The 24,134-nt window shown below is 47.5% G+C and overlaps 1 protein-coding gene across 2 annotated transcripts in view; it reads right to left on the reverse strand.

The window, feature by feature from the left end:
- Positions 1–839: 839 nt before the first annotated feature.
- Positions 840–24,134, reverse strand: part of DPYSL2 (dihydropyrimidinase like 2) — a 90,448-nt gene continuing 67,153 nt past the window's right edge. The window contains exons 11-14 of one of the 2 annotated variants that reach the window (XM_084803932.1): positions 22,557–22,727; positions 13,372–13,551; positions 7,986–8,151; positions 840–5,070 (exon numbers count right to left, since the gene is read on the reverse strand). In XM_084803932.1, coding sequence (XP_084660058.1) covers positions 4,979–5,070; positions 7,986–8,151; positions 13,372–13,551; positions 22,557–22,727 — 609 coding nt within the window. In that variant the 3' untranslated portion in view covers positions 840–4,978. Of the gene's footprint in view, positions 5,071–7,973; positions 8,152–13,371; positions 13,552–22,556; positions 22,728–24,134 lie in introns of both variants that reach the window. The other variant, XM_084803931.1, reaches the window with a different exon arrangement.

Consider the following 24,134-nt stretch of genomic DNA (forward strand, 5'->3'; position numbering starts at 1 on the left):
GCTTGTTGGAAACTGAACTGAACCTGCCTGAAACAGTGAGTTTATTTTTACATTATATATCTGCCTGTTGCAGCAAATTTCTTTCAATGTGTTTAGTAGTTTCTTTTAAACTGAATGTTTTTCTATTTGCAGATGAAGATACTGCAGTTTTCATATTGTGAACTGGTGTGAGAAGTTTGGATAGATGTGTTTTAGTATATTGTTTTATGTATTAGACCACTTAAGAAGCCCCATGGTTGAAATGTTTTTGGTTACGTTTTCTTTGGTTTTGGTTTGAGCGATACGATAGCTGTAAAGTTTTAGTCTGAAGATATAAAATTATGATATATTTAAAAACAGTTACATTCCATTTGATTTTCTTTATATATAATGATTTGAACATCACGTTAGGCATAAGGTGTTCAAGTCTTACAATACGAAGTTGCTACACGAGTTTGTGAATGTTTATTTTTGCCAGTTTATACATCCTAATTGATCTGTTGGTTCTTTGTTGGAAATCTACCATGGTTATAACCACCGTGAAAGGTTCTGAACTTCTCCTCCCAGCTGTGGAGGACAGGGGAGTGCACAAGCTCAAGGCTTCCTGTGGTTCATTCCAAGTTGTTCACATCACACTAAACCAGGGGTGGAAGAAATGGGGTCTCCCAGATGTTGCTGAACTGCAACTCCCATCAGCCTTAGCCGATGGGAGTGGGATTGTGAGAGTTGCGGTCCGGTCCAACATCATCTAGAGAGGTGCACATTGCCCAGCTCTATGCTGAATGATGGTTAGCATGCTATGCGAACACCGCCTATGACTTACACAGACACGGAACACCGGTTACTAAGACACATGGACTGAAACAACAACATTTTGTCTTTATTAGGATTTCCCATGGTAATATAACACAGAGTTGGTAAGGAAGAAAAAACACAAGACTCGTTTTATGCCATTATTTCCACCATCAAGAGAATGGTCAAATATCAGTACTTCTTTTGTCTACACACATGATCAGCTTAGCACTTTACAGCTCCTTCACTCATGTTCACAAGCACAAATCCAAGGGTTAAAATCCAGCTAGTAGTAAATTCTACATGGTTTTTTTATTATTATTATTTTCCTTTTCCTTTAGAGCATCCAGTCACTGCGGTAAATTAATCCCATGTTCAATGTCATTTCTTTTAAGCATTTACATATGACATTCATTAAAACAGACACACGAAGCGAGCAAAAGCTCCCACAGGAAAAAACATGCTTACATAACCTGCAACATTTTTTTTTTTGAAACTTTTTCTCTCTTTTTTTCCCCCTAAAGAACAAAATTACTCAAACAACAACAACAATAATAATAACAACAGATATTGGGGGGGGGGGGGGAAGGAAGACTCAAGTGAATAGCAAAGAGCTGCATGTGTTTTGTAGGACTGAAACAAACACAATCGCTTTCTTTCATTATTTGCCCTCCCCCACTAAAACCCCACATACAACTTGCCTAAATTCATTATTAAAGCACAAACGGAAAAAAAAACCCTGAAACAAATGAAATTAAAAAATACCTGCAAATATATATATTACACTTACTAAATACTTTTTTCCCTTAATAAAAAGTGCAATCTCTTCAGCAAATAAAAGAAGCAAAATCCAACTGAAACTGGAATGATAAACTGCCATCAAGTGCCAAGAGTGAAAGAGCGGGAAAAGGGCAAATTCAATTCAAATCTGACTGGGATCTGTCTGTAGCTTTCGGCATCTAATTGCCAGATCGTTACAGCCCTGGCAGACCACTGGAGGGCACAGCCCAGAATACAGGAACTATCCAGCACCAAAGCCCAGTTCAGGCGTTACCTCCACACGTAGGCCGAATCTGAAGGGAGCAGGAACGGGCCCCCACTGACCCCGCCAATGCTGCCCCAGGCATCTGCACATCTATAAAGGAGAATCTATGTGCTTTCCAGTAAATGTGCGGGGGTTGAGGTGTGTGATGTTAGGTTGGGGCTAGCGGCCGCAGGGGTTGGGAATGAGTGGCTTTGGGCTTTTCTCCTGGGCCAGTATGGTTCTTGAAACAGCCCAGCACTGGGGCGGGGGGGGGGGTCATGCAGATCCAGAATGGTGAACATTCTCTACAGGCGTCAACTGGGGTGGGGAGATATGGAGCAGGGATGCCAGGCTTGGGTTATCCACGGACGGGAATGAGATGGTTGATTGGGGCGATGGAATTCTGGATTGCTGCAGACTGCAAGTGGGGGACATACCATCTTTGATGCTTGCTCACTAATACACACACACACACAGCAAGTAAAAAAAAACCTAGCACATCAGGGAGAAATGTTCTAGCACAGCTCCACACTGCTTTGCTAGCATTCTATTTGCAGGATGTTTTTTACATAACGAAGCATTAAAAATGGAAACTCCTGCCAGCAGTCTAAAAAATGCACAGTTCACTCTACCTACCACCTCAGAACTCTTCTAACACCTTATTTTGCAGCATATTTAAACCAGGCCCTTCCAGATTTCAGTCTCCAGTGCACTCTGGTCCTGTAGCATCTTTCTCCGCACTCCTCTCCCCACCACACTCCCCAGTTTCCAAGGGGCTTCTGGTCTGCATTTGAACTATTTTCTTCAAAAGTAAATGGTCAGAAACTGGCAGCAGCATGGCACACCTGTTTGAGGATTGGGATGTAGCGCCATCTTTGAAGATCACATGTCAAAAGCTCGGTTTCGAGGCAAACATGTTGACCTAAATGTATCACACTTTTCCTGTCAAAGAACCGGCAAATGTCTGTCTGGATGTAAGGGGGAAAGTATGTGGGAAAAATATCAATGAAAGAACAAGACAAAGGGTTGGGCAAAGCAAGGGAGGTTATGCTGTCTTAACAATTAAAATCATTAGGTTCAACGTGAGCCATCGGATTTCCATGTGCCGTTTATTAGGGCTGTTCATGCAGTACCTGCATGTTGAAGCTTAGGAACAGATCTGTGCAGGCTAGAGCTGGGATGTCCAAATCAAATTCAGATTCTGTGGGTAAAGAAGCAGGCTACTGACCACACCCACAGGGCTGGGGCATTTAGATACAGCCCCCAACCATGTGCAATCCGCTTGCAGGCTGTAAGTACCTCCCGTGCACCTGGATAAACATTGAAAGGGCACCAGATTCACAAGATGATGAGATGCCTGTGCGCAACGGTGAATTTAAACATGGAGAAAGGATTTAACTGCAGCTTAACACCTTATCGACTTGATAAGCGTGCACTGCCTTCTACCGGCAAGAGTGATTTAAGGATCAATGGTGAAGCGAATCCATTGGTATTGTGGGCGCAGAAACCAAAGAGATGGCTATCTGGCACCACAGAGCCCAGTTTCCCTCCACACCCCTTTTCATGTGCAGATGGTCATGCACACAAGCCCCGCACCAAGGTAGTTCAGGAAATGGGAGCCCTATGTGCACCACCCATATATCCGTTCAGTCTTTCCTCTCCCTTGACTAAGGGTAGAGGAAAAACTGAATGGAGGTATGAGTGGTGCAAAAAGGGCTCCCATTTCCTGAACTACCTTGGTGCAGGGCCTGCGTGCATGACCATCTCTCCTGCGCGCATAACCACCAACTCGATCTCTGAGACAGCCTTCTTTGACTGAGTACAAAGGGGGGGGAGGAGGTGTACACAGGCCTCCCACTGTCCATAAGACCTTGGTACAAAACATTCACAACAGATGAGGATGGAATCCAGGCTCCGTCATGACCTATGGTGAGCCCTCTCGTACTGCATCCATGGTAAGACTGGATTGGGCCTCATGTGTTTTAAATGGGTTGATTAAAGGGGTGTGTGTGTGTGGGGGGGGCATTTGGCAGCATACTCCCTGGCTAGATCTCCTGATTTTAGGTCTCAACCCTTCAAAGAGTCGGATGTTTGGAATGATCCAGTCTATCCGGAACCTGGTACCCTTAGGAGAAGAACAATAGAAGACCACTCTAAGACTATCGTCATTTGGACTCCACCGAAAAAATCAAGGCTGAGTTGACCCAAGAATTGTGAATGTCTGAATAATACTAAAGACCTATAGATTCTGTGACAGCATGGCCATAAGAATGTGCAGCCGTGGGGACCTCAGAACTGTAGTGGGTAGGAAAGATGAAGGATGATCTCAATTCCAAAATAAGGCATCTCAAATCAGAGCACAACACAACATGCAGGAGCAAGTGCACACACACACACACACACCAAAAAAAAAAAAGGGGAAGACAAATGATCCTTCAATTCCAGAACGGGTTAGAAGTATTAAAAGACGCAAAACACGATGGGATATATTCCGCCTCCAACCCTTACCCCCACTAACCTTGGACGGAAATCTTAGCAGCACAAACTCTACCTTCCTGTAATGGGAAAGGAGGGTATAAACAGGTATAAAATTTGGTTTTGATCATTACTCCCATGCCCCATTTTAAGTTGCATGGCCACAACTCCAGTTTTGGAAACATCCAGTTTAGACCTTTTATTCCTTCTTTCAACAGTTAAACCCAAACCTTCATTTATTTTTATTTATTTTAAAAGGAGAAGTAAAACAGAAGAGGCAGCTCCCAAGAAATTCACTTTATCCTTCCTTCTAAAAAAAAAAACAAAAAAGGGAAAATAAAATAAAATAAAAGATGTTAATGGTAACATAAGCCCAAACTCTTCAACGTTTGCCTTTTTTGCATCTCGCATGTGCCAAAAACAGAGGGGGTTGTTCCCAAATGTATCGGAAAGGGGAAGTGAACAGGTTCTGTGAAGATGGTGAGGGGATGGAGGTGGGGTGGGGAAAGAGACGGTGAGGGGATGGGGGGTGGGGAAAGAGATTGACAACAAGGGGGCTGGGAGAGACTGAGGCCTCAGTTAGGCCTTACCCACTGGTTGCCCACAGTAACCATCACAGGCTCTAAAAGAATCAAAAACGGGTCTTCAAGTGCCCCACCCTTTTCCATGATCCGCTAAGCGGCCATGTTTTTCCCCCCTCGTGTTTTTTTAGCCCAAGCTGGTGATATTGGCACGGCCACCGGGTGGAGCCACTATGCGCTGCGTGGTACGGCGTGGAATGTTATCATCAATTTGTGCACCTAAGGAGACAGAGGGAGAGGGAAGGGGGGAGAGAGAGAGAGGGGGAGGGAGATGAGCATAGTAAAAACTGAGCATGTACATAGACCCCAAATTATTCATTTAACTGTAGTCCCACACTGAACAAGTTCCAAGTGTTTCCAGGAGACCGGGGGGCGGGGGGGGGGGGAGAGAGAAAGAGGAGCATAGGGAAAAACTGACCATGTACATAGACCCCAAATTATTCATTTAACTGTAGTCCCACACTGAACAAGTTCCAAGTGTTTCCAGCATATGGAGCTTGAAATGAGGTACATCCTATGTGATGAACTCAGGCTCTCACAGGATTAAATTCCTCTTAACTGCTTGATTTAATTGATTGATCTATATCGAATAAAAGCATGCTGCAGAAGAAAAAGGCACACTTCCCTTGTTTTTAGATGACATCTGCACATCTGCAATAGGCAGCATTTTAGAAGAGACAGTCATCTCTATGAAACAATGGGAAATGCCTTTTCTAAGGTGATGCCAGATTTTGTACATTCTCGGGGGGGGGGGGGGTTAAAAAAAACACCACCTCAGTACTAGCATAGTTGTGATTGCTTCTTTCAGGAAATTCTGGGAACTGTAGCTTGATGAGGGTGTTCAGATTTCTCGCTGAGATCTCTAGCTCGCCCAAACCTCACAAGCTCCTGTTCCCAGGTTTCCTGAGAGTGTTAAGAGTGCTGCCTGAGAATATAGCTTTAGAACTTCCTTTACCTGGGCAGCGAAGCCATAATCGCAGGAACACAGGAAGATGTCCTATACTGAGCCAGCCCATTGGTCCTTCAAGCTCGGTATTGTCTATGTTGACAGGCAAGGGCTCTCGAGGTTTTCAGACAGGTGTTTTTCCCCACCCTACCTGGAGATGCCAGGGAATGAACCTGGCACTTTCTGCATGTAAAGCATATGCTCCACCAACACACTACAACCCTTCTCCACCACATGTGGGTAGGAGCTGAGTATCTCAAGGAGCATCTTCTTCCATAAGGCCTTGTCCTCTCTCCCGATATTACAATCTGTTCATCAGGTCCACATTCCATCAGTTTTGGAGCTTAGATTGTAACTGATAACAAGTAGGGCCTTTTCACTGGTAGCCCCTAAGCTGTGGTATTTCTTCCTGTTTGAGGTCAGCTCGGCATATTCTGTCCTTTCCAACTTTGGAGGGCAGTTAAGGACATTGCGTCTTTTTCTCCTGTTTGATTTTACCTGATCGTTTTGGAAAAGTGGCACCACCGCTATTGGTTTATCGGTGCTTTCCCGTGTTTTGTTTTGGTAATTTGTAATTGCCAGTTGTAGTTTTAATTAAATTGTTATTTTAGTTGATATCACTTTTAAGGATGGTGATGATAATGATGATGATGATGATGAACCAATCTGAGAAATACTGTGACTGAGAAGTGGTATACAAATATTAGAAATAAATTACTAAAATTGGCGGGGGATGGGGTGCATGGGCCTGTGCAATCTCAAGTTCTTTTTAACCACATGTCTTTGCCTATCATCTCTTTACTGTGTGCTTGTGATGAACAGTGCTGTGAATCTTCAAGCAAATGGAAATCTTAAAATCAGATGCAGAATTCCACATCCTCAGGATCCTCAAGCATTCTTTTTTTAAAAAAATAAAAGAAGAAAAGGAAACGCTTCTGGCTCTTAAAAGCTGACCAGCAAGCTTTAAAAATGTGTCATATATCTCAGAAGCCAACCTGGGGCCAGATCAGATTTCCAGCGATTGTGGGGGAGGGAGGGAGCTTCGGCATCCAACATAACCCTTTGCCCCTTTCCATGACTCCATGGGAAAAGCAAAATTGTGCACAATGAGCTCCTGTGCAAAACGTGAGATTTGCATGATGGATGCAACTTGTCAAAAGCATGGCAGCCTCAGTCCACCATTCAGAGCTCCTGCATTCATAAGCTGTAAAAACCTTGTGTGGTGGCAACTAGAATCTACAGCACAATAGAAGTTGGGAGGACAGGAGACAGGGCCTTCTTGGAGGCCGCTCTCAGGCTCTGGAACTCCCTGCCGAGCGAAGCTAGGTTGGCCCTTCTCTGTTGTCCTTCCACTGGCAGGCAAAGACGTTTTTATTTAGGCAGGCCTTTGGCGTGTAAGCTGGTCTGGTGCTGAAAGAGTTTTTAATTGGCCGGGCGCTGTCTATTTCTTTTATTATTGTGTTTTTATCCATGTTTTTAATGTATTTGTTTTTATGTTTTCATTAAGATTTTGTTTTTAATCTAGATTTGATTGTTGGCTGCCTTAAGTGCCATTTCAGGGGGTGGGGGTGGAAAGGAGGGACAAATTAAATAAACAAGTTCCTTTCCAGAAAACAATGATCCATGCAGATGGCATCACATGCTGATTGCACAAGTCACAGCATCTGGGGTGTGGGGAGAGACTGGGACATCTGAATCCTCTCTTCAGTGGATGTTTATGACAGTTCCTTGTTGTGAATAAGCAAATCTCCTCTAGCATACCTCTAGACCCATCCACTTTGCTGCTTAGGCTACTAGTCCCAAGGAAGTGTGTTTGGCTCCATAATAACATCAGTGGAACTCTTGTCTGTTTGTAGCGATGGAGAGGAGAGGTACAGGGGCAATAAAATAGTTCCCAGGTTAAGGCCTCCCTCTCTCTTTCTTCCTGGCCTTGAAGCAAACCAGAAATGGAATACTGAGGAACATAAATGGAATATTCAAGGAAACCTACTACGTCGAACTTGGCCTGTCATGCAGAACTCCAAACGTTTATACCCTATTCTGTACCCGATTCCTGAAACAGAAAATACATTCAAAGCCTTCCCTCCACCCCACCCTCAATGTGTACAGGAAGGGAGACCCAGAGCCCTAGACAAATAAAAACAAAGAAGGTTTCACCATAATAATTTAGCCTCACATAGGTATGTACCAGACAAGCTAAATCCAGACTGGTGCAGGTTTCGAACAGGCGGTGCCTGCTGTTTCGCCGGAGACGTCTTGGCTGAGGATGCTGGTGTGACCGTTTTCGGTGTCACCGAAACTTCGCAGACTGGGCCGTCGTACAAGCCACGAGGAACACCCCTCAGCTCAGCCAGCTAGGGAGAAAGGGGGAGGAGTACAGGAGAAAGGAAGTACTGAAACGAGACCTACATTGCAGTGAACATTTGTCACTTGTGTTCGATTCGAATATATGCAGACCAGTCCACTACAGGATTTAGTTCTGTTTGTGTTCTCCCTAACGCAGTAATAGGTATGAAGCTGTGACTGTTTAAATGGATACAGTCCAGATCTACAGGGGAATCTTATACAACAGGATGGGGAATCCGATCAGGAGGGAAAAGTGGGATGGCATGCATGCCAACTAGGGCTGTATGGATTCCCCACCGTCTGTTCCAGTGGGGAATCCATGGGGGGGGATCCGTTCCTCTCCCTCAGAATCCTCCAGAGCAGCTCCGCTCCGCTCAGATTCTGGGAGGGGCGGGACTGGCTTGGGGGCCGCTTACTGTCCCTCCTGCCAGCCAGAGGCGTTCGCCTCCTCCCTGTCCCTGCTGATTGCCATGTCTTTAAAAAAATAAAATGGCGTTCGGCAGGATGTGCCCGTCGACTTATACGCAAGATTCATGACTCTATTTGTGTATAAATCTATGGGCACATCCTCCCGATCGCCTTTAAAAAAAAAAGACATGGCAATCAGCAGGGACAGGGAGGAGGTGAATGACTCTGACTGGCAAGAAGCAGCTGAGTGCGGTTCCGCCTCCAGTCCTCCTGGAGCAGGCTAAGTGGTCCCGATCTACTGCGGATTCCTGGGGCCGGATTCCAAAGAATCCGGCCTCATTTGAATCCGCAGCGAATTTCTCTGACATCCCTAACACCAATTTGGGGAGGTGTGGACTACAAGGAGATACCCTGGGTCCACCCTTAATGTGAAGGGCTTTGCCCTTTTCTTTTCAAAAAATTCTTCATGGTGCTATAGTGCTATTCTGATGGAGCAACTGACAGCTACAGGGGACGTCGTGTTCCTGTTCAATTCTCCTCTCATTGTACTGCTCGTAGGTGATGTTCTCACCACTTTCCCCTTTCTGTCAATGTCTTGGTCATTTTCAGCCATGCTTTCATTGCCTGCTTCCCTTCACCCTTTAAAAAAAAAAAATCTTCATGCTGCTATAGTGCTAATCCACTATAGCACTATTGCAAAAGACCAACAGAAAAAAAATCAAGAAAAAAAAAAGCCGGTGGCTGAAAAGAGCTAATGATCAGAGCAGGGGGCGAGTTGGGACAGGCAGACAAGACTGGTTCTGGTGCACAGGACCCGGGGATACTGGGTGGAGAACTGAGATGGAAGGAGGGGGAAGGAGAGGGGAAACAAGCCTGACTGTCTGTCAGGCACACAAACCATGCACTTTAACCCACGATGGGCTAGCATGCCGTGTGAACATGCTCACTAAGTGCCAAATTCCTTTGGGGGTAATCTGCCGGAGGCCACATACTGACTGTGGGTGGAGCCAAAAACAGCGGTGGATGGGTGGGGCCAGATCCAAAAGTGGGTGAGGCCACCCACTTCTCTCTCTCTCTCTTTCCACCTCCTCCCTTCCCCTCCACCTCCCCACCTAACGGGCTGGTGGGGGAAGGGACAGATCACTCTTACCAGAGGTCTGAATGGATTGCACACAATCAGTTTTTGAAATTATTGCACGCAGTCAGGGCTTCTGAAATTATTCCAAGGGCAGCATGAAATTCAGCTGAGGGCTACCTGCAGCCCTGAGTCCGCAGGCTCCCCGCCCGCTTATAGATGTTTACTCAGAAGTAAGTCCCGTTACTTGTGTTTGGTGGGGCTTATTCCTTAGCAGGTGTTGTTTAGGATTGCAGCCCTGGTGCTTCAACCTAACCACGTATCAGCCCCAACTGTGTGTGAAGCAATCCCACATGCATCACCATGGAGCATAAAATGCAGAAAAATCAGCAACTCTTTTTCACGGCTGCTTTCGTGACCTAAGCCGAACACAATTCTATCCAGCAGAGGGCAGTGCTTGAAACAGATCCATTTTGGCTTGGAGGCTTTTTCTCTTCTTAGCTAGCCAAGAACTACAGTCACACTATTGTGCTACGTTGATGCACGACTGATTTCAGTGCAGCTGTGTTGATTTACAACTGGATTTGGCTCTAGAAGAAGAAAACCAAACCCTGTTTTTGTGTTTTGGCCTGTTTGTAATTGCTTATGTACTGGCTCCCCATTTGCTAAAGGAACACCTCTAACAAAAGGCAGGCAGGCAATTTTACCATAACTGTAACATACGAACTGGGGGGCACGAGTGTTGTCCACCGGGGCTGGCGGCGAGGGTCGGCAACACTGGACACCTGCCAAGGCCCATGCTGCAGCTAGGGGCCCGCTGGCAACTGCCAGAGCCCCCTGGTCTGGCTACTTCTCTCCCCGTTGTTGCAGCTGCTGCTTTCCCTGCCCTCTCTGAGCAAGCAAGCAGGAACAGGAGCGAGAAGAGATCGCTGCTGCCACTCCACAGCATTGGATTTTGCAGTGAACATATGAGTACGAACTGGCCCCAGAATTAAGATGAAGCCAAAATGACCCCTTTAAATAATATTAATAACAATAACATTAATAATAAACTATTATCATTTATAATAATTAGTAGTAATAATAAAAACTATATTGTTGCTGTTGTTGTTGTTGTTGTTATTATTAAGATGTATCTACCGCTCACCATATCCCAAAATATCTCCAAGCTGTTTAAAAGAAAATTAAATACACTAAAATAAATTTAGTGGAGGCTGTTGGCTCCTACTTCAGTGGGGCTGTAATTTTTTATTTTTTATTTGTTTTTATTTATTACAGTTATATCCCACCTTTCTTCCATCTTGGAACTCAAGGTGGCTACATGTGGTTCCCAGGTAGTTTCCCCTCCAAGCACTGACCAGACCCAAACCTGCTTAGCTTCAGCAAAGTAGCTGCCTCATGTGCCTTCATACTATTCCCCAGGACCAATTCGGGATTTCAGTTACAACCATCCAGAACTCTAAAGGAGCTATCCAAGGTGCTGAAATTATTGTGGAGACAGAGTTCAGCATCTTCAATAGCTCTGGGGCTGATGGAGCTGAAGTCCCAAATATCTGGAGGGCACCATGTTGTGGGGGTTGAAACAATGTGAATTCTTTCGAGGAGCGGGGAGGGGAAGGCCCATACTGTGGTGGGGGAAGGAGCTCACCTTTTTTTCTTCTTTTTCGTGTTTAAAAAATACCATGTTCTCCAGTGGTAATTTCCTCTCTTCTCTGCCTCTTCCCACCCCCACCCCTCCACTTTTCTTTTTACTGTTTTGAAAACATCATCAGCACAGGCACCATTATTTAAAAAAAAGAAGAGGAAAATGGGAAGATGCCACTGAAGCCCTGGTAAGCACTCCTCTCTGCTAAAACAACTTGAATCATTTCAATCCACCCCTGAGAAAGTGTGCCCCATTTGGCGGGGGGGGGACTTCATTTGCACGCATGTGCGGGCGCACAGTAAAATTCAGCAAACCTAAAAAACCTAAAATTCAGCAAATTCAGCTCAACTCAGAACACAGGCTCATTCTCAAGGGCAATGCAGCCTACTCCAGGTCAGACCACCCCACCCCTTGTCCTTCCAATCTTCCTCTTACTGGTCTGACAGGAGAACACCAAAGTGCCCTGAGTACTCCTCTGCAATACATAGGGGAAAGTTTGACGTGGCTTTGCATGGGTTGGAGCAGCCCTTAGTTTGGGGCAGCAAAACCTTCAAGAAAACCTATACAGCTTAGGGATGGCGGAGAATTTCTCCCCGAATCTTCGGGGAGCCGAGCGCCAACGCATTCGGCCCCCCGAAATCGGCGGTGAAATTCTCCGCCCCCCCGCGGGATGGGACTTACCTTTGGCGAATGTCCCTCCCGGCGGCGGTTCGGCGGCGGTTCGGCGCAGGCGGGGGTGGCGGCCGGTCTCCCGACCGGCTGCTGCCACCGCCATTGCAAAAAAAAAAAACTAAAGTAAAAAAAAAAACAACCACACCTGTGCATAAGCTACGTAACGATTTACATAGCCTATCACGGCTAGATTTCCAAAGTCAGCCGTGATAGGCTACGTAAATCGTCACATAGCCTATCACGGGTGACTTTGAAAAAAAAAAAAAGCGCGTATGCAAATGGTGGCGGCCAATGGGTGCCGCCATTTGCGTTCCTTATTTTGGCACGTCTAGTCTACGTAAAGATTTAAGTAGACTACGGCGAAAATAAGGGCACGCTATTTGCATTGCCCTTATTTTCACCGTAGTCTACGTAAATCTTTACGTAGACGAGACGAGCCAAAATAAGGAACGCAAATGGCGGCGCCCATGGGCCGCCGCCATTTGTATACGCGCTTTTTTTTTTCCAAAGTCACCCGTGATAGGCTACGTGACGATTTACATAGCCTATCACGGCTGACTTTGGAAATCTAGCCGTGATAGGCTACGTAAATCGTCACGTAGCCTATCACGGGGTCTTTTTTTTTTTTACTTTTTGTTTCGCGGCCGGGGAGACGGGGCGCTTCTCCCCGGCCTGAATTTCAGCCGGGCGAGGCGGGAAGCCTCCCCCCCTTCGCCTGAACTTCGGGGGGGAAAGCGAAGCGCCTCCCCCCCCACCGCGAAGCCAAGCTGCGAAAAGGTAAGTGACTTTCGTACATCCCTAATACAGCTGTCAGAGCTGGACACACTGCGACTTCCCCATCTGAGTGAAGCCAAGCCCTCCGGCAACCCTAGGCACAGCCCCTGCCATCGTGCATTCCTACAGCCCTCTGAGGGAGGGGTCTATCCATTCCCATGAGGGGGGTGCCCCACAGCAGGAGGGAGAAGGCAGGCATATAACTCTGTTCCTCAGCTTACTAATCTCCCCTAGCTTCAAACTGTATGGACTGCAAAACTCTGTACAGCTTAGGGGAGTCTGCCCCTAGTGGCTGAAGATGCAGACCTCGACCACACGACCATTATTTAAATTAATTAAAGTTAATTCATGCGTTTTAAAAACAAAATAACCTTGAGCTGTACATCCCTAGAGTCCACTTTGTATGTATGCCAAGGTTCATGTGCTATGGTGCTGACGGACAGACAGACACATATCCTCTTTTAGTTATTATAGATACCTATTTTCACACATCTGATGAAAGGGAGGGGGCATCTAGTCCATGAACGCTTCTGCCGCAAGTCTTTTAAGGAGCCACAAGACTCTTGCTAGATTTTTATGGAACAGATCAACATGAGCTACCCATAATCTGACATACTTCAATTTCAAGAAACAGTCGTGAGGCTTTGTACTCACCCTGCTCCTGGCCTTGATGCGCTTGTAAACAAAGTCAGGGAAAGGTTTCCTGGCAATATATCGCCCAGAGCCCTCCGTTACATGAAGGTTACCATCCTCCAGCACTATCTTGCCTTGGCTGATGACCACCAGTGGCGACCCACGACATTCCATGCCCTCAAAGATATTGTACTCCACAGACTAGAAGGGGAAAAAAAAGGGTTAGCCTACTATGCATCAGGGCCCAGGCTTAACCCCAAGCAGAGATGAGGTGCCTCTACTAAAAAGACCCTGTCTTTGGAATTCCGTCCCCAGATTGCCTCATCTAGCACCAGCTTTGTTATCTTTTCTGTGGCAGGGAAAGACCTTTTCACTTCCATGGTCCTTTAAGAAGTGTCAATATTTGTTTTATCTAACTGGCATGTGTGAGCATTTTTTTCTAATTGGTTCTAACATCTTTCAGAACTGGATACAGTACTCCAGATGAGGTCTGACTAGTGGAGAATAAAGTGGAACTATTAGTTATCATGATTTGGAAGCTGTGGTTCTACTAGTGCAATCAAAAATCACATTCGCCTTTTTTGCAGCCACATTGCTCAGGTTCAGTTTCTGATTGACTACAATCCCGAGATGCTTTTCACATGCACCACTGTCGAGCTAGTAGGATTCCAATCCATCCTGCACCTGTACATTTGCTTCTCTTTTTTTTGTCTAAGTTCAGAAGTTTGCATTTGTTTCTGTTGAATTTCTTTTTGCTCGTTTCAGCCCAGTTTTCTATTCTAGCAGCCATTTTGAATTTTGTTCCCATCTTCTGAGGTGTTAGCTATCCCTTCTAGTTTTGTGTCATCTGCAAATCTAATAAGGATTTCCACTACCCCTTCATCTAAGTCAGGGGTGGGCAAACCCCTGTACCACCCCCACAACTGTGCTAGGTAAGAGGGCATGCTCACCCTGCTTCTCAGCACAATAGAGGAAAATGCTGGGAAACAGGATGCACAGGAAAAGTCATCCCCACTGGCATCCTCTTTCCCACTAGAATTGGGCTCCCACTGGGAGCACGAATTATTATTATTATTATTATTATTATTATTATTATTATATTTATATCCCGCCTTTTCCCCAATACTGGGACTCAAGGCGGCCTTACAACGTTACAACTGCTACAATTAAAGCCTATAAACAGAAATATAAATACAACTGTATAAAAGTTAAAAATATAATTAAATCATCAATATTAAAATTGTAAAGATATTAAAACATTACAAGACAACCAGAACAACAAAATGGTATCCATACGTCGCATTTTCCCAGGTCCAGACTAGTTATCCCCAAAGGCCTGATGGAACAAAAAAGTTTTTGCATGCCTACAAAAACATACCAAGGAGGGTGCCACTCTCACCTCCCTGGGAAGGGAGTTCCAGAGCCTTGGGGCAGCCACCGAGAAGGCCCTCTCCCGTGTTCCCACCAGGCATGCCTGTGATGATGGCGGGATGACGAGAAGGGCTTCCCCTGAAGATCTCAGGGCACAAGTAGGTAGGGATGTCAGAGAATTCCGCGACGGATCTCGGTGCATTCGGCCCCCCGAAATCCATCACGGAACGGCCTGCCACCCCCCCGCCCCCCGCGGATCCCCCCCGGGATGAGACTTACCTGGGGCGGATGTTTCGGGCGGCGGTGGCTCCAGCGGCGGCTTCGGCTGGTCTTGTAGTCTGTGTTTTTTTCTTTTTTTTCCCCCCATAGACGTGATAGGCTACATAAAGACTTACGTAGCCTATCACGTCTGGGTAAAAAAAAAAACGTGTACGCAAGTGGCGGCGGCATTTGCATTCCTTATTTTTCGCCGTCTTAGTCTATGTAAATATTTACGTAGACTAAGACGAAGACAAGAAAGGGGAACGCAAATAGCACCCCTTTCTTGTCTTCGTCTTAGTCTACGTAAATATTTACGTAGACTAAGACGGCGAAAAATAAGAAGCGCAAATGGCGGCGGCTGTAGCCGCCTCCATCTGTGTACGCCATTTTGGGGGGGGTTACCCAGAGCCCTCTGCGGCCAGAAATCCAGCTGCGGACAGACCTGGCCTGAGCCTGGCCAGCTGCTCTGCGGAGCCGCCGCAGAGCACAGCCAGCCGTTGAGGATTCCGGGGGGGAGGACCGGATCGCCTCCCCCCCCGTCGAGGATTCCAGGGGGAGGGATGGAACGCCTCCCTCCCCACCATGAACAGAATCCGCGAAAAGGTAAGTGACTTTCGTACATCCCTACAAGTAGGCTCATAAGGGAGAATATGGTCTTTCAGATAACCTGGACCCGAGCCGTATAGGGCTTTATAGGACATAACCAGCACTTTGAATTGTGCCCGGAAACAGACTGGGAGCCAGTGAAGCTGTTTTAACAGGGGAGTTGTATGCTCCCTGTAACCAGCCCCAGTCAGCAGTCTGGCCACAGTTCTTTGAACCAGCTGAAGTTTCTGAACACTCTTCTGAGGCAGCCCCACGTAGAGCATGTTACAGTAATCCAAACGGGATGTAACTAAGGCATGTGTCACTGTGGCCAAGTCAGACATCTCAAGGAATGGGCGCAGCTGGCGCACTCGCTTTAACTGTGCAAATGCACTCGTGGCCACCGCTGAAACCTGGGCATCCAGGCTCAGGGCTGAATCCAGAAGTACACCCAAGCCGCGAACCTGAGTCTTCAGGGGGGTGTAACCCCATCCAGCACAAGCTGTATCCCTATTCCCTGATCTACCTTTCAACTGACCAGGAGCACCTCTGTCTTGTCTGGATTAAGCTTCAATTTGTTTGCCCTCAGCCAGTCCATTACTGCCGACAGACACCGGTTCAGCACCCCAACAGCTTCCTTGGAATTAGATGGAAAGGAAAAGTAGAGTTGGGTGTCATCAGCGTACTGGTGACACCGAACCCCAAAACTCCGGACAACCTCCCCCAGTGGTTTCATGTATATGTTAAATAGCATGGGGGACAAAACAGAACCCTGAGGGACCCCACAAGCTAATGGCCAGGGAGTCGAACAGGAGTCCCCCAGCACCACCTTCTGGGTCCGCCCCTCCAAGAAGGAATGGAGCCACTGTAAAACAGTGTCTCTAAGTCCCATCCCAGCAAGGCGGCCCAGAAGGATACCATGGTCGATGGTACTGAAAGCTGCTGAGAGGTCCAGCAGAACCAACAGGGACACACTCCCCCTGTCTAGTTCCCGGCATAGGTCATCCACCAAGGCGACCAAAGCTGTTTCTGTCCCATAACCGGGTCTGAAGCCAGACTGAAACGGATCTAGATAATCTGTCTCATTCAGGAATCTCCAGAGTTGGGAGGCCACCACGTGCTCCAATATCTTGCCCAAAAATGGAATATTGGAGACTGGCCGATAATTATCCAGTATAGCAGGGTTCAGGGAGGGCTTTTTTAACCACCCCCTTCCTTCAAGCAGGCTGGAATTCTGCCTTGCCTAATGGAGGCATTAACCACTCCCCTTACCCACTTGGCCAGTCCACCTCTGGCTGCTTGTATGAGCCAGGAAGGGCAAGGATCTAGAACACACATGGTGGCTCTCACCTCTCCAAGGATCCTGTCCACATCCTCAGGCTGTACAAATTAAAAAGTATCCAACAACACTGGACAAGCAGGGGCCAAAGTTACATCCTCTGGGTCTGTAGCAACTATAGCGTCCAAGTCAGAGCGGATCCGAGCAATTTTGTCTGCAAAGTGCTGAGCAAATTGTTCACAGCGGGCTGTCGAGGGGTTTAAATTATCCTCTTGCAGGCTAGAGTGTAAAAGACCCCTAACCACTCGAAACTGCTCCGCTGGATGGCTCTTTGCAGATGCAATAGTGGCAGAAAAAAATATTTTCTTTGCTGCCCATATTGCCACAGAGTAGGCCTTGAAATAGGCTCTAGCCCGTGTTCGAGCGGATTCACTCCGAGTTTTCTGCCAACGTCGCTCCAGTCGTCTTCTCACTTGTTTCATCACTGCCAGCTCCCTAGAAAACCAGGGTGCTGGTGCAGCTCCACTTCGTGAGGGAGGACACTCAGGAGAGATTGTGTCCACGGCCCTGGTCATTTCTCCATTCCAGAGATCGGCCAGGGCTTCGACAGAATCTCCTGCCGAGGCAACAGGAAAATCCCCAAGAGCCGTCAGGAAACCATTCGGATCCATCAGCCTCCTGGGGCGGACCATCTTAATCGGCCCTCCACCCCTGCAGAGGTTCCGAGTGCCAGCAAGTCTAAACCTCACCAGGTAGTGATCTGTCCATGACAACGGAACTATAGAGAGTTCCTCCACTCTCAGATCACTATCACCCCATCCAGCACAGAAAACGAGGTCCAGAGTGTGCCCAGCAGCATGGGTGGGGCCAGATACCTTCTAGGACAGACCCATGGTTGTCATGGTGGACATGAAGTCCTGAGCCGTTCCCAACAGGGCAGCCTCAGCATGGATGTTGAAATCCCCCAGCACAACAAGCCAAGGGGTCTCCAACACCAACCCCAAGACTACCCCGGCTAGCTCAGGAAGAGAGACTGCTGCGCGGCGGGGTGGACGGTACACCAACAGAATCCCTATTCTGTCCCGGGCACCCACCTTCAAATACACACACCCGAACGCAGCAGACTGTGGGATAGGGCACCTGGTAAGGGGGATCGAATCACGATAGACCACTGCCACTCCACCTCCCCGCCCCCCAGGTCTTGCCTGCTGCTGAACAGAGAACCCAGGAGAGCAGAGCTGAGAGAGATTAACACCCCCCCCCCCCCAGCTTCGTCCAGCCAGGTCTCTGTAATACAAGCCAGGTCAGTGCACTCATCCAGGATCAAGTCCTGGATAGCAGTTGTTTTACCATTCACTAACCTGGCATTCAGCGGCAGCAGTTTCAACCCAGGGGGTCTGTTGCCAGGGCCATCCAGGTTATTTGAATTGGGGAACAGTTTAGGGACAGTCAGCACCCTATTGTTACACACTCTGTTTTTACAGTGTGACTGTCTCCCCCCTCCGTATCTCCCTCTGCCCTGTAGAACCGTAATGGCCGTTCCCTGGTTCCCAACACCTCCCCCCTTCATTAAAAAACACATATTTAATGCAGGCAGTCCAGCAGGCCACACTGAGGCAAACAGTCCCCTTCCCTCCTTTCAAGCAAGGGGACAGGCCTTCGCCCTTGTGCTCCCCCAAAGTGGCTCCCCCAGAGGGACAACCCCCTTTGGTGTCACCCCCTTCAGCAGCGACACCCACCAGCGGCGGTCCCACCCCCACCGGGCCTGGGTTTTATGCCCCAGCTCCCACGGGTGTTGCAGCTGGGAGTGGGGTGGTGCTTGGCTGGACCTGGGTCTGCAAGGAGGCAGAGTAGAAGTCCCCCAGGTGGAGGTACAGCTCCAGCAAGACAGCAGCAGCAAGAGTGCCGGATTCCACCTGCCTTGCAATACTGAAGGGCTTCCTCTCCTTGCAGCAACGATGGCAGCAATGATTTACGTCGCACATCTCCCCTGCTACCTAGCTGCTTGGCGGGGAGGGGGTAGGCGAGATCTCAGCACCAAGAGAGAGGAGGTTTAAATGATTCCATGAGCATGTGTCACCCCCCCCCACCCCACATCCTGTATCCCAATGCTTGAGTGTGGTATGTGCATATGGTATTGCTGGGATTGGATTGTCCTTGCCCTTCATAATCAACACCACAAAGAGACAAAGCTTCAAGCTAATAAGACTTTATTTGCTAGAGACTAGCCTTTCTACAAATGCAGATTCAAAGAAGCTCTCAGACTGCCTCAGGCTCTAAACAACTACTCTGGGACCTCTAATCAGAGGAGACGAACCAGAGGGTAGCGAAGTTGCCAACAGTGTGGGCATGAACCTCACAGCCGAACTTGCTTCGCAGTGATGCCACTCCTTTAGGGCAGCTCCCTCCTATGTTGGCTTCTAAGAGTGGCTATCCTGGCAGAGCGTTTGAGCCCTGTCCCTAACTTTTCCTGCTTTGCAACATGCCCTAGCATCTCTCAAGTCACGCCCCTCTTCCTCCCCCACCTTCGGAAACTTGAGTTCTCACAATGGAGGGAGGGGGCAGCAACTCAGCCTGGGTCATCTGTTTGTCAAGGCCTTCAGAGGAATCTCTCCCAGTGTCTTGGGGCTCTGGGGAAGGTCCCTCCCCCGGGTTCTGATCTAGCTGTTCGAACTCTGATTCAGAATCAGAACTGTCAGACATCTCAAGGGGCTTGGACTCATCCCTGATAGGTATGTGCATGTGCACGTAGCGGGTGTGGCCCCCGGCCCATCATCCCATGTTGCCCTTGGGGGCCACAAGGTTGCTCACCCATGGTCTAAGTCACTGATAAAGATGTTCAAGACAGAGGTCCGGGACAGAGGCCTGGGGCACTCAATTCGAAACCTCCTCCCACTTGATGAGGAGCCACCGATGAACACTCCAAGGATGGTTTTCCAACCAGCTGTGAATCCCCCTGATGGCATTACCCTCTTGTCCACACATAACCAGTTTGCTAACCAAAATATCATGGGGAACTTCATCAAATGCTTTGTGGAAATCCAGATCCATCCATACATCCCCCCCGCCTTCGAACCCTTTCCACACTAAACTTGCCTGCCAAGGAATTACTGTTCTTCTCCTGCAGATTGCACAGGGATTGGGGAGATGTTGTAGGGTGAACCGTCAGTTCACACAGAACACAGTAAGACTATTGCAGGGGTGCAGAACCAGATTTGGGTGGGTGGCTGGATGGTCCCCCAACCAGCCCTCCATGGGCTGTATGACGTCAGCAGCCGTGGCACACCCCAGACCTCAGTGGATGTGGCCACATTCACCTGGCATCATTTGCTCCTTGGCCCAAGTGCTGGGTGGACCAGGTTTTGCCATACATGGGCTTACCTGGTTATGGAAACCCCACACACACTGAGGCCGAGCTGCTTCTTCTTCACCCACTCGCCTTGCCTCCTTCTCCCATTGTGGGAAGGAGCCGGGGCAGGTGAAGGAGAAATGGCGAGTCCCCTTTGCTTCTCCAATGGAGGAGTGAATGGGAATCAGCAGGCTTCCCCCGCCACCCACTCCTCCTTCCGGCAACAGGGCTCGCCTGTGCATGGGGGTGGGGACGCTCGCTCTCCCCTCCACACAGGCGAGTCCCACTGCCTCTCATCCTGCTGCTATCCCTCCTCAGCAGGGGGGGTGAAAGGTGGTGGGGCTTGGGACTAGCCCGTGTGTGTGGAAGAGTGTCCGCTACACCACGCCCCCGCACACTGTGTGGGTGAGTTCCAACACCCAGGACACTCAACATCCGCACTGCTATCTCTGATCACTGTCATGCCCGCTGAGAGAATTCCTACCCGGCCCCCAGGAACCCCAAGAGGTGGCGCAGGCCAGATTGGGGTCTCCTGCAGGCTGGAGGTTCTGCTGCCCCAGCCTCTTAGGTCGCATCATCACCTCGCACCATCTCAACGTGCAACCTAGAACACGTGCAACGCTTCCCTCCAGCTGCACATCGCAAAGGAAGATCTTTCAAGGGAGGTTGTCTGCCAGTTCCTGATTTTCTAATGCGGCGGGGGGGGGGGGGGAGTCCTGGTAAGCTTTCAGGGAACCTCTGGAACCTAGTTTGAAAAATCACAGCATTTCTTTACTATAATATTAGTTTTTTTCACATAGCAGCCTGCTGCCAACGCCTTTCACTCCGAATCTGCTTTAATTTCTCAGAGTTCTCCAACAGGATATGTTAAGGGATCTCTAACAAGGAAGAGGCTTTCGAGAGGTTTTAAAAAAGCTTCTGTCTAAAGAACACCTGGAGATCCTTGCCTATGGGAAATAACTGCATCTTTTTAGTACAGCATGAGAAAGAGGATTCATGAGAGGAAACGCACACAGATAAGTTTTTCCCCAACAAAATTTACATGGCTTTGTTCCAGTAGCTAGAGGAGATGTAAACAGGCCCATGCAATGGTCGTTCACCCTCTCTTTCAGGGCTATCAGATCAGAAAATGTCCGTGCAACATTTCCTAAAGGTCAGTTCCAACATTTCCTTCCAGACTGTGGCTCCACCTACATTCCAGATTCTCAGTGAATGCTCAGCTCCAGCCCCTGTAGGGGCTAAAACAGTCATGATTTGGGAGATCCATGCCTGGATCTCTCAGTGATTTTTTAAAACATATTTTAAAGCTGTCAAAGTGGGCTGCAATTTTGATTGGAGCAGCAGTGCTGGGAGAGGAGGTGTTAAACCCTTCCTCTCTGCTGTTTCCCCAATCGAAATTGCCCTCAAACTGCTCTTGTTTATTGTTATTCTTTAAGTAGCAGGGCTAATCTGGGGGGGGGGAGATTTAGATCAGGGGTAGGCAACCTGGTGCCCTTTTGCACTACAACTCCCATCATCCATGAACACTGGCCATGCTGGCTGGGGCTGGTGGGAGTTGTAGTCATGACTAATAGCCTCCTCCTCCATGAATTTGTCTAATCCCCTTTTAAAGCCATCCAAGGTGGTGGCCATCATGACATCTCGTGGTAGCCAATTTACTAGTTTCGCTATGCACAGTGTGAAGAAGTACTTCCTTTTATCTGTCCTGAATGACAGATAAAGCACCATTCCGCTTCATGGGATGATCCAGGTCCTACTATTATGCAAGAGGGAGTAAAACTCCCTATCCACTTTCTCCACACAATGCATAATTTTCAACACCTCTATCATGTGTCTCCTTATTTGCCTTTTTCCTAAGCCAAACAACCCTAGATGTTGCAACCTTTCCTTATAGGGGAGTTGCTCCAGTCCCTCAATCTTTTTGTTCACCCTTTTCTGCACTTTTTCCAACTCTGGTATCTTCTTTTAGGTGAAGTCCAGAACTGTACACAGCATTTTAAGTGTAGTTGTACCATAGATATGTATAAGGGCGGTATGATATGATGGACAGTTTTAATTTCAGTTCTTTCTCTTATGGTGCCCAACGTGAAATTTGCCTTTTTTCACAGCAGGTCAACATTTTCATCAAAGTCACCTACCAATCCCCTGCTAAATGCAGGAAACCCACTGCTATGGGCATCCCTGATATGTGGCCACCTAACCTCCGCTCCAAAACCTCTTAACAAAGGGGAATCCACCACCCTTTCAGGGCTGTCTCTTCCACTGTCGAAGAGCTCACACCATCAGGACGTTTTTCCTAATGTTTAGTTGAAAGTGGAGGCTTGTACTTGAAAGGAAAAGACTTCTGCTGAAATTACTTACTATGTTATGAGTCTTGGCAGAGATTGTCTTGACACTGTCTGGGTCCCAGATAACCAGGTCAGCATCAGAGCCCACAGCAATGCGTCCCTTCCGTGGATACAGGTTGAAGATTTTGGCTGCAGTGGTACTAGTCACAGCTACAAACTGGTTCTCATCCATCTTACCAGTCACCTAACCCCCCAAAAGACAAAAAGTAGCAGCGGTTCCATCAGAGGAGCAGAACAGTAAAGTAATCCTTAACGCAAAGGTAGGCAACTCAGATTTTACATGGTGCCAAAATATGGGGTGATAATGATGTTCCAAGAACTGGATTGTTGGAACCCTTTCCTGAGTTTTCAGATTTTTCTCAAGGGTTGCTGTTATCAGATTGAGATGAATATATTATCAATAAAACATTTTTATTTGCTGTTGCAGCTTATGAAATGTAGTGTAGGCCCCATTCAAATGTAATGGGAAACCATGTTTTCCTGCTATGTGAATAAACCAGTGAGCCTCAGTCACTCATGTCCTCCCCCACAATTTGTGGCCCTGAGATCAGAAGCATCTACTTCTGATTTTAAACAAGCTACAGTTCCTTGCTACATCCAGACTAGGGAAACTGTGGCTTGTATAAACTATGATTTCTGAACAAACCAGGAACTGTGGCATGTTTAAACTATGGTTTAAGAACAAGCTAGAAGCCAGTTTCATCCTGGCTTGTTCTCATTAACCATAGTCTAAATAAAAGAGGAGGGGAGGGAAAGTGTATGAGTCTGGGGCTCATTGCAGCTTGTTCATACAGCAGAAAACCATGGTTTCCTGTTATGTTTGAACTAGACCATAAACGACCCTAATCAATTGCTATTTCCTGTACTGGTACTATCTGGATTCAGCAGTTATACTTTAAGCATATTAGGCTTTCCTTGACTGTAAGTTTTGGGTGTTCTGCAATGATTCCCCACCTCCTTAGGTCCCCTTAATTTCTAGCTATGGACCTAAGCATTTTGAATACATATAGCAGTTTTCCTAAATGCTCAAGACATTATGTTTCCTCCTCAACACCTCTAAGAGAAACCTCTAGGCGAACTCAGGTACGCAGTTAGTCTGCTCCAAGCCCAGTATCCTCCTGAGGACAGGGATGGGCAAACGAGTGATGTTTGAGATTCTTAGGATTCTCCGAACATCTCGCCACTCGTCGCATGGCTGATACCCCTTTGCTGCTTGCTCTGCATGAATGGAAAACTTGCAAAAATCAAGCAGCAATCGACCGGGAGATTTGTGCAGGTTTCCCTAAGTTTCCCCAACTTTGCACACATTTCCTCCATAGACTAAAGCAGGGCTGATTCAACTGACGAAGGAAATTCGCAAAGATTAGGAAATTTGCACCGATTAGGAAATTTGCACAAATTGAACTGGAAATCAGGAATGAGATGTATGCGATCATGTGTTTGACCATTTGCAAACATTTTCAACAGACATGTCCTCATGCTGCGAGCTTCGAACAGGGCATGCTCACCTGAGGTTAATAATAGTAACAACAACAACAACAATAATAATAATAATAATTTCCTGCCATACTGAAGTGTAGGAAATCATAAG

The sequence above is a fragment of the Heloderma suspectum genome, chromosome 6, assembly GCF_057233095.1.
Source record: "Heloderma suspectum isolate Gila_16-S chromosome 6, 16-S_ref, whole genome shotgun sequence".
NCBI classification, from domain to species: Eukaryota; Metazoa; Chordata; class Lepidosauria; order Squamata; family Helodermatidae; genus Heloderma; species Heloderma suspectum.